Raw genomic sequence first — 14,777 nt, 5'->3', positions numbered from 1 at the left:
AAATAACATTTATTGCTTTCCCTTTGAGAAAAAAATTAAATGAAGTATTTTTCATTTGATTGATGATAGACTGTCCACAAGAAAAACCACTTTAAGAACTGTGTAACTAGAAGAATGTATGGATAGGGAACTGTAAACCAGTTCCTGTGCTGGTTTGTGACTCTTGCTATCGTTTGTTTCTAGTGTTGGTGTAAACATCTTGGCTTCATTATGTTTCCTTTTGTAGATATCTGATCCATGCATGATCTATGCACAGCACTTGTGAATTGATTAGAACAGAGCAAGGTGAAGAGCTCTTCTGGCTAAGAAACTGTTTGAGCTATGTTTGCTTATTTTCCCATCATTACCTAACAAGCTGCCTGAAAGACAGTGTATTTATAGTTATGGCTGAGCGGGTAATTAAAAATGTAAGTCACAGGATACAATCTCAAGTGTGGCAGAAAACCTGTGCAGTACTAACTGTAAGACTTTGGGATTAACAACTGAATTTATAAACTTTCATTATGTTATCAGCATCAATATTTTCCTTCACCCAAGGGCATGTAATTCATTTTTCCATTGATCTTAGTGATACCCTTCTTGAGAACTGGCTAAAAAGATGGTTATCATCTTACTGTAGGCCTGGTTCAAAGAAGCAGTTTCGAATCAACAAGATTAATAATAGTCTTTAAAAATTATTTTGGGCCAGTGTGACTTCATGTGTCAGTCTGCAGGTAAATGGTCTGTTCATATTAGAACAAGTCCCCTAGCTAGTCACTGTGTGCAGAGAAAACTCTCATGAAGGCTAAGTAAAAGGCAGAAGCCATCGATTTATGTTTATTTGAAGGTATTAGTGATTTAAACCTCATATGAAAAGGATGTAGTGAAAGTAGCATTAACACAGTGCACATTATAGCAGTATAAGCATTTAACTTAGTTTCTCTGTTTCTTTCTTTAGACTATATAAGACATTTAGGCTTGTGTTTCTGTGAATCCTACCTAAATTAGATGCCTAAAACAGAGGCTGTGACTATCTTCCTTTGTATTTTACTGAGAATATTTCTGTGAGGAATTTGGAGATCTTTCCATTGACTTGAAGATACTTGGATCAACCTTTTGTCATAATACCATCTGGTACTTATGCTGAAAATGCATATTGAGTACAACAGACAGGCCTTGTTACAAGAGCTGGTCAGTAGTTTAGTGTTAATTTTTTTTTGTTTTTCAACACAAAGTACAGCTTTTGCAAAATGAGCATTCTTTTGAGGAACTTTTGGCTTGCTAAAAATTCATTAATTTCCTTTAAGATGCATTCTGACTTCTTTTTATCTGAAAAGCATAGGGCATCATGCGACTAAAATGTCCTGGAAGAGATGTAGAAAAGTCTAGGAGCTTAGTCCATTGGAGAAGAATAAAAGGAGGAATACATCTGAAGGACATGCAAATTCAAGAATATAAGAATTATTAACTTAATCAGCCAAAAGTCAGATTTAGGTCCAGTATCTTGTCTCTTTAACAGTGCCTGGTAATGGATGCAAAAGGAGGGGTTAAGCGTAGAGCTTGTGCAGAATGGTCCCTCCACTGGTATATTTTTCTTGTTTTGGCAGTGTGCAATTTAGTGCTGTACTACTGCCATTGCTGTGCTATGGCACCATATGTAAATGCAATTTAATGTCAAACTGACTTAAAATAAACTTTTTTATTTGGTTCAGAGCACCAGAATAGATTCATTCCAGTTAAGGATGTTGACAAGTTTTGTTTTATTGAAGAAAATGGAAATGTTGTTGTTTAACAGTCACATCTTAGGAGATTTTCATTGCATGAAAAGGTTTTGGTTTATTTTTATTACAATACAGGTTGAAAACAAAAGTTGAAATACCAAAATTTCTTTTTTGGGGGGAAAAAAATTCCAAACTGCTTAACTCCATGTATTATACGATGTTTAATACATAGCAGATTGTAATATGCATCAAAGTAAAATGGGGATGCATCCTTTCTAAAGAAAACAAGGCCATTTTTATGATGATTAATGATGTTTTCACATAGTATTGTAGGAAAAAATAGTTTATTTTTAAACTACTTCTGGCATTTTCATGCAGCATGTAGTACATTTGCTAAACATATGAAGAGGTTCACATAAAGAACATTTAAAATTAGGAGTGTTTTATTTTGGAACATTTTGAGGCTACTTTTTTTTAAACTGCAGTTTCTTCAATTACTACTTTTCTGATCTTTCATATGAAATTCATAGCATATTCAGAATGCTGCAAATCAGAGGAATATGTCAGAGACATTGGTTTAGCTCACTAAGTTTTCACCTTTGAAGAATTTTCTTTGAGTTAAGTGACAAAGGAAAAATTAGTGGCCTCAGCTGAGTAGTTTGTGGACATTTGCCTTCACTGAGATCTCATCTACTGAGAAATCTAACATAAAGAATACAGGAAACAGTATATTCTCCTTGAAGCAAACAAAATCTGCTGTAGTAAGTGTGAGAGTGCAGATTTTGACGCTGAAAGCAAGCTGTGTAGCAGAACAGCATGAAAAAATATCCATAGTGCCAGCTTTTAATGTATGTGTGTGTCTTTTTTTTTTCTTTTATGAATAAAATCCAATAGAATTGACCATCTACAAAGAGAAAAATTTCTACAAGCTATGTGCCAAAAACTCAACCATGCCATAGTGGGGTGATGTGTACTTAACATTCATTGTGCATGATACAATGCAAAGTATTTACAAAAATAGTCTAGCCCACCCCCGTTTCTTGTAGGTAAGTCAAAGCAAGATCTCAGAAACAGAAGAACCCACCAGATAAGACAAAGAGCAAAATCCCATGGCATTGCACAGATTATGTAGGCTGATAACAAGAAAAATGGAGAAAAGGAAAAAATTATGCCCAAACCTGCCATTTTGGAGGGGAGGAATAACGTGAGATTTGTACAGTAAAGTTCAGACAATCAACACATTTCTTTGATAAAGAGACTGTATGGGTCTTAAGTACAGATGTACTTAATGTACTTCATGTTCTCATTTAACCTAAAGAAAAGAAGAAAGTGGCAGGTCACAGAGAGAGAGCAGATAGCCTTGGCAAAATGCCTTCATGCTGTTGGACTATTAAAATGAACATAGTAGGGGAGTGTATGTAGCAGAAAATCAGTTTGTTAGGATTAAGGTGAGCATCTGTGATCCTGCCCCTCTGCTCTGCTCTGGTGAGACCTCACCTGGAGTGCTGCGTCCAGCTCTGGAGCCTTCAGCACAAGAAGGACGTGGACCTGTTGGAGCGGGTCCAGAGGAGGGCCACCAAAATGATCCGAGGGCTGGAGCACCTCTCCTATGAGGCCAGGCTGAGAGAGTTGGGGTTGTTCAGCCTGGAGAAGAGAAGGCTGCGGGGAGACCTTATTGCGGCCTTTCAGTACTTAAAGGGGGCCTACAGGAAAGATGGGGACAATCTTTTTAGCAAGGCCTGTTGTGACAGGACAAGGAGTAATGGTTTTAAACTAAAGGAGGGTAGATTTAGACTGGATATAAGAAAGAAATTTTTTACAATGAGGGTGATGAAGCACTGGAATGGGTTGCCCGGAGAAGTAGTGGAGGCCCCATCCATGGCAACATTCAAGGTCAGGTTGGCTGGGGCTCTGAGCACCCTGATCCAGTTAAAGCTGTCTCTGCTCACTGCAGGGGGGCTGGGCTAGATGAGCTCTAAAGGTCCCTTCCAACCCAAAGCTTTCTATGGTTCTGTCCTATGAGGTTTATAGTAGGCTGAAATAGTGAGACAGCAATGGATTAACATGACAATCAATTCAGTATCTCCAGGGTTTTTTTAATATGTACTGTAGAAAATGAGAGTTTTTAGGAGCTGAATGTTATATTTGACAGTATTCTGTTGACAATTTGAGGGGGTTTTATGTTGAAATTTAAACTGGGAGGAAAAGGATCAAGCAAAATGTTTCATTTGACTTTAACGTGAAAAATAAAGGAAATGAAGGAATAGATTAATAAAGTAAGCAAGGAACTGAAATCCCTAACAATTTAGTGATTGTTGTGGTCGCCAGAAAAGACCCAGTTGACTTATTCCTTTGCCTTGAGCAACATTGGATCTATTTGCCTTCTGGTGAGTGTTGTAATCACCTGATTAATGTTGGTCATAGACTTTTGGTTTTTTTACCCTATAAATAGTTCTTTAAGCATTTTGGGCAAAGTGGAGCAGCTTCCCTGCTCAGAATAGCCGTGTGTACTGGGGACTTCATAGCTAAAGCACTGCCATTTCTTGCTAAATGGGGAGCATGGGGCTGTTCTGCTGCTGGCAGCTTCTTCAGAGTGCTACTGCCTGGCTTGTAGCTGGAGAGGGCACATTCAACTTGCTTTGCTCACTCTTTGTTGAGAGCTTGTTCAATGAAACACTTGTTTTAGAACCAATGTAGGGGTTTGGAAAGCTCTGAATGGATCTGATCCAGCTTCTGTTTGAGACCTTTCTTTGATGGGCTCTTACGGTTGCATACATTTTCTTTAGGGATTTGTCATCCCTCATGAAATCAATAGGCAGCCTAAACGATTCTATGATTCTATGATTTTAAATACAATAGTATTAATTGGTAGAATAATTGCTCGAAAAAAATTTGCCTTCTTTAAACACTCAGTCTCTCAAAATCATTGGAAAAAAACATTACAAATTTTGTTTATCTGTCTGCAATTTTTCATGGGATTCACAAGCATTGTTTTAGGGTTGGCCTGCACCTGAGGACGTTTACAGAGGATCCTTTATAAGTAAGTTTTTCCCTACAAAATAAATAACCATCATGCTAACTTATTTTGTAGTACACTTTGAACCATGCATGGAAAGCACTACTGAAACATTAATATTGCCTGTAACTAAAATTGTTAAAAAAAAAAAAATCTAGATAGAGAATTTAAAATTTTGGTAGTGTTCCGATACCAAATAGGCTAAACACTTCATCCAAAAAGCTGGCAATGCAAATATAAGTACTACTTCATATTTTTGAGTCCAGTCCTCTAGCTCACTCCTTCAAGTTGCCAATTTAACCTTTTCACGGTTAGATGGCAGATGGGAAAGCTGACAGAAGCCAGCTTTACATGTCCCTTTACCTGCCCCTGAGCACTAGGAGGCATGTGACCTCTTAAACTAGCGGACTGTAGTCTCTAGAGAGAAAAAATTTGTGTCCCAAGTAGTGCATTGCAAGACTTTGTCTGACAAGCACTTGTGTAACACAAAACTGAGCCTGATGATACAGAAACGTTCTAATACTAGACTCATTCCCTCTCTTGCCCGGCATTAAAGGCTGATGCTCAGGTCTATAGTCTGCTTGTGAATAACGGAACTGCCTGAATTAGAAATTCATATTTTGGGTGTTGATGAATACTTCTTAGCTCACTAAAATTGTCTGTAACCTGTAGTATTTACAACAGTAGTGTAATAATAGGGCTTCTGGAGAGCTGCAGTGTTAAAACTGAGTATATTACCTTATAGATCCAGGTACTGGTTCCTTATGTAGCAGATTACCAACCTGGTTGGATTTTGATGAAGTACCCTGGAAAAAACTTTCATATGCTAAACAAAGTCTTGTGATTAAACACAGTATGTTTAAATAGTAGTGGTTGTAGACACTAAACTATTTTATTTATATTTCTTTTTTTAAGAGTAAAATTATGAGTTTAGCATGAGAGTCTGCTAGAGAGGGGCCACTGTTGAAAGCATTTCCAGTGCAGGGGTATGAGGCTTTACAGAAGCCTTTACTTCTGTAAAGTACAAATATAGATAGGAGATTGATACAAGTTGAATCAGTTACTTACTATGAAAACATTAAAATACTGAATACTTTCAAATTTGCAATAGTCCTTTTATTCCCTGAAACTCAAAACAGTGTTTGTGCCATCAGAATTAAGCTTTTTAAAGCCTTTTCCTATAAGCTGAAGCTGTGCATATTACAGCAGGTAGACTGTAAAGAAGAATGTAATTCCTCATTAATTCTTTCCTTTCCCCTGACAGTTATTAAAGCAGCAGAGTCTTGTTATGGTTACCATCAAGAATGCAGCTTTACTAAAAAAGGTGCATTTTAAGTACAGGTAAATTGCTAAAACTGGAACCTAAATGCAATGCTAAGATTAGAGAATGAGCAATGAGTCAGATAAAGTTAAATAGAAATGTCAAGCAGAAACACTATTGTTCTTCCCTAGAACAATGCTGGTTTTAATGTTAATGCAAAGTCTACACGCCCTAATTGCCTCCACCTCTCAGAGGATCACCCTGTCTATGCTTATCCTGAATATTTTTCCAACACATAAAAAGCGCATAAAAAGCAAAGCTGTACGTGCGTCTCTGAGAAGCTGGTGTGCTAGGTTGGGCAAGACATGCATGCTGTAAGCAGGTCAGTGGGTCAGCACTGACCTACGCAGTATTAAGCAGCAGGTCCGGTGGCTAGCTTTCAAGGTGAATTGGGGTGATGAACTAGGCATACCTTTTTGCCATCTGCTTACTGTCTGAGCTGCGTGTCAGGTCATGCCAGCTGACCCATCCTAGGATATTTGCTGAAGAAATCCTGCCATCATTTGAAGTTGTTAGGGCATTCAGTTTCGTGGTCTTAGGGAACACTATTGATAGCTGTTGATTTCATTCCTCTTACCGTGTTCTAAAGTTGCTTTTTTATTTCATGAACAATGAGAAAATATTGGAAGCTATTTAAACGAGTACACATTTCTGTGCAATCCAGACTTTGTTACTGAAGCTAATGGATCCTGATTTTTATCTTTGCGTCTGCAGTGCTGACTAGTGGAAGATGTTTTGTTTACCTGCAAATGACTATAAATGTAGGGCTGGTTTTTGCTTTGCTTACATGAGGGCCCTGTGGAAAAACAGATAGGTTTTCAAGGTCTTCAGCTAGAGGTATGCGTGGAAATCCTATTGGGATAACCAGTATTATTTCTGCCATACAAAAAATGCTTTTGGTGAGTGAACCTACTTTGGTGATGTATGCTGTTGCAATGTGAGGACTGAACACAGGATCATGAAGATGATCAGAAATATATTTTAAAGAATCATTACATGCGGGCCCCTGTCTCCTGCCTTTAACTGTTGAGAAACAGCACTAAGCAGCTAACCCACCTGTGGAGTAGGGTGCATCTCCACAAAAATAAGAACAACAAAATCCCACGAGAAATTTTGTCATTGCCAGAGCATGGTGGGTGCTGCAGAGTCCTGTCTTTCACTAATGCATTTTCATGTTATGGGCGAACATTGGCTTCATTTATCTTTTGTTATTGATAGGCACAAAGTGGAGAGCAAGAACTTGGAAGTTAGTGCACTAGCATGTACAGTCATACAGTGAGTGAGGAAGTATGAAGCAGGTCAAATGATAGTCATGATTTCGCCCTTCATTAGTACTAGCTTACACCGTACATTGAATCCCTGAAACTGTTTTAACAATTTATGCTAGCCAGTAAGCACAGACTGTTCTGCAGCAAAACATCTGTAAATTCCAATGTGGCTGTGCTGAGCTAACCTGCCCTGGAGCAGAGCTGTTCCCAAACTAGAGCCTGCAGTGGCAGTTGCTAACATGCAACAAGCATTGCAGATTCTGTCTAAAATGTGTATGCAAATCATCATAGACAGTCTTTGGGTCATTTTTTTGATTTATAAAAGTTGGAATGTGCAGTCGGTTACACCCATGCAGATCTAGTCAAGAAAATGAGATTGCTGAGGTGTAAGTGAGGCTGGATGTTAATGTTTCATCTGGTATGTAATTATATGATTGTTCACCTGTGAAGCAGAATTGATTCCAGCTCTCTCATGCAGAATGAGGAATTACCAGAGGTAAAATCTTCAAGGGACTGCAGTAATATAAACAATAAATTTAAAAAATGGGAATTAAATGTTAATTAAAGGCAGCAGATATGACTGTCCATATATATGGGGACCAAGCTGTAAGAAAGAAGATAGGATTTTTCACACAGTGACTTCTTAAAGTAGAACCACACTTGTGACTATGTGGTGCCCTGCTGGAAGCTTTGGTCTTGGTAAAATGTTCCTTGCAGAGGAGGCATCTCATTATTCCCTTTCCATTGTCAGCATTTCTAAAAACTGTTTTTCATAATGGGAGAATATATTCTGTATGACAGCAACCTAATTGTCTTTTAAGTTCTCTGAAGCCACAAATTGCAGGCTGCAAATGACTATGGTAATAACAATGATAAGCCACTGTCTTGTCTTAATTACAGAACAGGAGAGAAAGGAAAACTGTGACTCGTCTTCAGCCTGTTTTTTAGGGAGGCATACCTTTGTTGAGTTTCACCCACCAAATGTGTGACTTGCAGCTAGTTCCTGCTGTGTGCTTCTTGCAGTTAGCCCCATGTTTCTGCCTTTGCGATGTGGTACTAGTGGACCTCCTGCATCATACTTCAACAGATCAAATACACCTAGCCAGGCTGCTCTGAGGTATGCCAGCAGCTACTTTTGACCCAAATAATCATGACAATCTGTTTTAGTCACAGTCTGGTGTTTTCACCTAACCATGTAGAAAGTAGGATCCCAGATGCTGCTTACTTCTACAGGTTCTTTCCCATCATATGGAGCCATAATAGAGCCTAGTGTGGCATGTTCCCCAGTATATGGTAGAGTTGTCTCAAGTGTCTGTATAAATTATATATCACCAGACACAAAGCTAATGCCCATTCCTACAAATGCTGAAAGAAACAGAATGTATATAATTAAAAGTCAAACTGGGTTATAAAATTTCCTGCATACTACAGTTTTGAGGCTCGAAGGAATCATATGGAAGACATACACTTTTTACTTGGAATCTGCCACTGTTCTTAGGGTGTCCCTGGTCCTGCAAGAGAGGACTGAGTTGGCGAGATGTACTTGCCTATTCCCTTCCCTCCCTAGGACACAGCAAAAGAATGAAGAGAGAAAGCAAAATCTTTTATCCGTTTTCTTTTCTGTCTGCTTTCTGTAGCTGAACTGGCGTAGACAGTGCTGTAAGCTGTCTAGGTCAGCAGAGAAGAAATTTGGTTTTGAAATATTTCTGTTCCACCAGGTCTTCAGAGTTCCTGGAGTGGAGCACTGTTTGCTCCACCCTTTGCTAAGGGATGTGCTGAAGTCATTAGTTCTTGCTTTGAGAGTAAGAATTTCAACAGGATGCTTTTCTGTAGAAGTTTTCCCACTCTTAACATACATCATGAAGTATCCAAAATGGGAATGAAGTATTTTTGGCCTTGTCAATAGAAGAATACTCAATTGGTCAAGGTAGTAAAATACAGCCCATTTTATTGGTTTCATTTAATTTGACAGTGACAGTGTTTAAAATACATGTTTATATGTTTAACCTCTGGAAAAAAGGTTAAAACCCTTTTTCCTTTGAGCTACAGTTGCTCAGATTACCTCAGGAAGTGACAAAAGTTTATGTCCTTGGAAGTCTACTTTGTTGAGCTGTCTAACTAATTGTAAAACCCAATCATCAGAAGGCAAAAAAGAAAAAAAAAAAAAAAGCCAAAACAAGGTTGATTCTTGGAAGTGCATTGGTTATTGGCACAGGAACTGGATCAACAATGAATTCTGAATCCATCTGTATCTCTGTTGAATTTTTATTGTGGTTTGTCACACTGGAATGTGTCCTTTGTTGTTAGTGGAAAGCATTCTTCCTTGATCCTGAAGACCCTTTGAATGCATTTTAAGCATGTCAAGACACAGTTTGTTATTATAATGTCCTGGCAGTGTAATTGGAAAGTATACCACGTGCACATTTGAATATTTATAAGGATTTTATGTATTTTCCATTATTCTGCTTAAAAATACATTGTAGCAAATTAGTGTTGTGGCTTCATGCTGAATTTTGAGAAGATATATTGTAGTTGAGTCATGCACTGATTCTCTTAAGGTGCTTTGAGTTAAATGTAATTTTCACCCTGTCTGACAAATAAGACCACTAAATGTCTGACTTAAATGCCAAACATTATCCCTACTAAACCTGTCTTGAGAGCCAGGAAATTACAAAGGTAGCTCAAAGTTTAAAGGTTTGGTTTTACTGAGCTGTTAGAGGTTTTGTGTCTTCACCAGCTTCTACAAACAGCATAGGTGCTTTCTTAAAAATACCTGTTGGTACGTAGAGAATTGTCCCTGTTAGTTGAATCACTTGAGTTTACTGCAACCTTACTACTTAGCTCACTGCAATTTTAGCATTTAGTGTAGATTTAATTAAACTCAGTCATTGCTAAGAAAAATTTTCTTGCATTTTGTCACCTCTTGTCTTCATTTTCATGTTGAAAACCTTACTTTACAAATAGCTCTCCGTGTGTTGCAAAATCTGCGACCACGAAAGGATCTTAGAGTATTGAGAGATTTTTGTCACCTCAGAATAAGTGAAAGTGTTCTTCCTCCAGCTCAGTGATAGAGAAGATGCTGGAAAGGATAGGACAAAACAGTATTAATGCTCTCTTGGACATAATTCTGTTTCCTTATTCCATCTTTTACCTGGCTGAAAGCACCTGGTCTTCGACTGTGTGCCTCAGGTTATAATTTAGTTATACAATTTATGAACCAACAAACATACTGTGATCTGCTCTATTGCTCTATGATTTAGTGTGCTCCCCTAAATTTTTAAGTATTCATGTTCACTTTATCTAGCTGAGACATTTCAGAGTGCTCTGAAGGCTAATGATTTAATTGTGGGTTTATATCTTAATTTATAAATTCTTAATTTGCTTGCAAAGGACAATGAATGACTAACTGTCTCTCTGGAACAATTAACAAGTATCAGTTTTGGATAATTGTTGTGGATCGTTATGAATGTCCCATAGAGAGCTATGGTTTGGATGTAATTCTCATTGCTGAGACTGAAGTCTTCACTCAAACAAAGCTTTCTTTGAAGTTCACACAAGCTTTTACTGTGGAAGAAGACGGGATAGGATTCCTGCCATGTTCATTCTTTCTATCCATACTACCATCTTAGGTAATAATAGTTAGATGTGGGTGTCTGCAGTAATATACAGAGTATTTGAAAATTGGGCATAATTATCTGATACTACTAAAGACTTATTTTAGCAGTTGGAAGATAATGTATTTGGAGACAGCTAGCCTCATTCATCAGACTTAACGGATGAAAATGTATTTATCTTGAGGAAGGCACATCCAAAGTGCTGTATTTCTGGACAGAAGGTTGCATTTTCTTTTCAAAGAATTACTTACTTCATATAGTTTATATAAAATGTGATTGTTAGCAGCTTGCAAATTCAACAGACCTTGGAATTTACTATTAAAGTGTATTTTACCAGAAACTTGTGATCAGACATCAGGTGATTGCTTCCCAGATACTTTTCACAGAGCCCACTGCTTCTAAGATTTGTATTTTGGGGCTTCAACCCTGTTTGTGTGGATGTTTTATTTGGGGACTTTTCTATATACTTTCAGGAATTATTTACCTGATCTCAGCTCTTGGCCACCTGGCACATTCTGCACTCTTCCTGACTGTTTCTGCGCGGGATGGGGGTGGCCTTCCCTCTGCCACCAATGCAGCCATCACAGTAAACATCCTTCAGACCGCTTTGGCCCCTGCCATATTTGAGAGATCCCGGTATACTTTTTCTGTTCCCGAAGATGCGCCTGAAGACAGCCTGATTGGCACTGTAAAAGCCAGAGAGCCTCCAAGTAAGTTGCATGCTTAGTCAGAGATTACGTTGTATTTTTGTTGTGACCATTAACTGGAAATATCTGCAGATAATTTTTTTTTTTAAACTGTCATATTATTCATTCAGTCTGTTGAGCATTAAATAGTCTTTACTGTTCATATTTACAGCAACTGGTGTAATCACTGCTGTATCAGGATGCTCTTTAGAACAGATGGAGATTCGTGGTTGTCATGGTTTAGCCCCAGCCAGCAACTAAGCACCACGCAGCCGCTCGCTCACTCCCCCTGCCCCGATGGGATGGGGGAGAGAATCGGAGGAGTAAGAGTGAGAAACACTCCTGGGCTGAGATAAGAACAGTTTAATAATTGAAATAAAGTAAAATAGTAATGCTAATAGTAACAGTATAATAATGATAATAATAATAATGATACACGAAGCAAGTGATGCACAATGCAATTGCTCACCACCCGCCGACCGATACCCAGACAGTTCCCGAGCAGCGATCGCTGCTCCCTGGCCACCCCCGCCCAGTTTCTATACTGAGCATGACGTCATATGGTATGGAATAGCCCTTTGGTCAGTTTGGATCAACTATTCTCGCTGTGCCCCCTCCCAGTTTCTTGTGCGCCTGGCAGAGCATGGGAAGCTGAAAAAGTCCTTGACTAGCATAAGCAGTACTCAGCAACAACTAAAAACATCAGCGTGTTATCAACATTCTTCTCCTGCTAAATCCAAAACACAGCACTATGCCTGCTACTAGGAAGAAAATTAACTCTATCCCAGCCGAAACCAGGACAGTGGTACTCTCCTTGGTGGTCCGTGGGGATTGGCAACTGCCTCCATTTTCTTCCAGATGTATTTCTATGATATGGGAAGCATGTTGTGAAAGTGTAAGGAAGGGTCTGTGTGACAGTGTGGCTTGTGTAAAACATTAGCCATGCAAGACAAATCTCAAAGCAATACTCATGATCAGAGAGTATTCAGAAGTTTCAGAGAAATCTATACGAAGTGCTGCAGCAAAAATCCCCAAACACCCTCCCCCCAACCAAAAAGACAAACACCACCCCACTCCCCACCCCATATTTTCTCAAATTAAGTGGTGAAGTCCAGATGTATGTTTATGGGACTTTTGGAAAATATGTTTAATCCGTTTGGTTTCATTATCATTTTTAGAGGGAAATGGCTTAGCTCCTGCCAGACCTTAGTCATAAAGCACCCTGTCCTGGGAGCCATATATATTTGGTTCCTATGCAGAGCAGTGGAAGCCATGAGTCCACGTACCAGCTTGCTGATGGATCTGTGCACGTAAGGTGGTAGAGGCAGAGGTTTTATATAAGTTTGATTAGTCAGGTCCTCCCATTTTCTTCTTCTTGGAAGGACAGTGCATTGACCACTGTCCTCAGGGTGAGGTAGCATCTGCAGAGAAGCCTTGCTAATAAGCCTGAACCTTTAGATAGCTTTTGCTCTAGGTAGCATCTGATGTATAAAGGCTATAGCAGCAATGGTCATCCATGAACAGTAAGCTCAGTAAAATGTGGTTCTTTCAGAGAAATGCCACCTGTTTCATTCCTTGCTATAGTGAATTCCTGTGTGTAGTGAAATTACTCCCATAAGACTAATTTTCTATATTTTAGATCAGGGAAAAACAAGAGGCTATTACATGATTTTGTCTATGGTGTTTTATCATACCAGTGAGATGAAAATCAAGTGGTGCACAAGTGGAAAAACTGTATACAGTCATATTTTACTGAAGGGCTCCAGGGACAGGAAGAAGGAAGCATAAAAAGGCCAAGGAAGTCAAACATCTGCGTAGCTTACATTTATTCCACTGAATTTAACAGCATGTGTCCTTCACAGATGTTCTTACCAACCTTCATGTTATCACTTTCTTTTTTTTTTTTTTTTTTACTTTTTTTTTTTGTTATTTCCATTTCTAGATTCTTTAGAAGTTGTTTCTTACAGAATTTCCTCTGGTGATCCACATGGAAGATTCTCTATTGACCCCCAGTTTGGCATCATCCGCTCCAAAAAAGAGCTTGACCATGAGACTCAGTCTGTTGTGGTGCTCACTGTTCAGTCACAGTTGGGTAACTCCCCTGTCTACAGTAGCACCCAGGTCAACATATCTGTGATAGATGTTAATGACAACCCTCCAGTATTTCTTACCAAATCTGATAAGGTAACTATTTCACATACCCAGCCTCCTGGCTCTGCTGTCTACATTGCTCATGCAGAAGACAAAGACAGTGGCCTAAATGGGGCAATCAAGTATAGTATTGCAAGCAAGCAGTCAAATGTATTTAGCATTGATCCAAGCCTTGGAGTGGTAAACCTCAGCAGGACAGTGTTTATGGATAAGCAGCAGGAATATACTCTACACATAGCAGCTGAAGACTGTGGAAGTCCTCCTCTGACTTCTTTGCTGATGTTGACGGTGATTATTGAAGAGCAGAAGGTGGGGCCTACTTTGGTTTTTCAAAACTTGGTGTATCAAGTAGAAATTAGTGAAGCTGCCTCTCCAGGTGCCCAGATCCTTCAGGTTCAAGCCCACTTACTTGATCCACACAGCGTTACCTCCAAGCTGACGTATTCCTTAGAGCCTAGCACAGATTCTGTTGTATTTGGAATCAGCTCTGATACTGGCTATATTTATCTTCGGCAACATTTGAACTACGAATGTGCACAGATACTAAGTTTTAGAGCCCTGGTCAGCACCTCCGAGGACAAAAACCTCAGGCAAAATGCAAGTACATCGGTAATAGTTCATGTCCTGGATGAAAATGATAATTCTCCCATGTTTATGCGTGAGAGCTACTTCTTTGAAGTGGAGGAAAATCCAATTCCCAGGGGTGTGGTTGGCACCATTACAGCTGTTGACAAAGACTCAGGAAGAAATGGACAACTTTCCTATTTCCTCTTGTCTGATGGAAAGTATTTCAAGATGAATTCCAACACAGGTAGCATTTTATGATTTGTAATCTGCCTAATATTTCTTTTGGAAAGCAGCCTTCCCTTAGGGAAAGGAAGTAAAGTGTAAAGCTTTCAGGAACTGCTGTGAATCTCTTGGATTGATATGTGAATATTCTAACTCAGAGCTTCACAATTTGGGGAATGAAATAAATCTAATACATGTTAATGAAGAATGAATGAACCCTTAGGATTTGATT

General features: G+C 38.9%; 1 protein-coding gene across 1 annotated transcript in view; it reads left to right on the top strand.

Annotated features, from left to right (window-relative positions):
* The window catches only part of DCHS2 (dachsous cadherin-related 2), a 122,541-nt gene that overhangs the window by 64,834 nt on the left and 42,930 nt on the right, over window positions 1-14,777 (top strand). The window contains 2 exon segments of the mRNA XM_075709484.1: window positions 11,393-11,629; window positions 13,548-14,591. Of these exon segments, the coding sequence (XP_075565599.1) occupies window positions 11,393-11,629; window positions 13,548-14,591 (1,281 nt within the window).

This window comes from Pelecanus crispus, chromosome 4 (genome assembly GCF_030463565.1).
Source record: "Pelecanus crispus isolate bPelCri1 chromosome 4, bPelCri1.pri, whole genome shotgun sequence".
Lineage (NCBI taxonomy): Eukaryota > Metazoa > Chordata > Aves > Pelecaniformes > Pelecanidae > Pelecanus > Pelecanus crispus.
The sequence above is the reverse complement of the archived record's forward strand: the minus strand, read 5'-3'. Positions and strand labels throughout refer to the sequence as shown.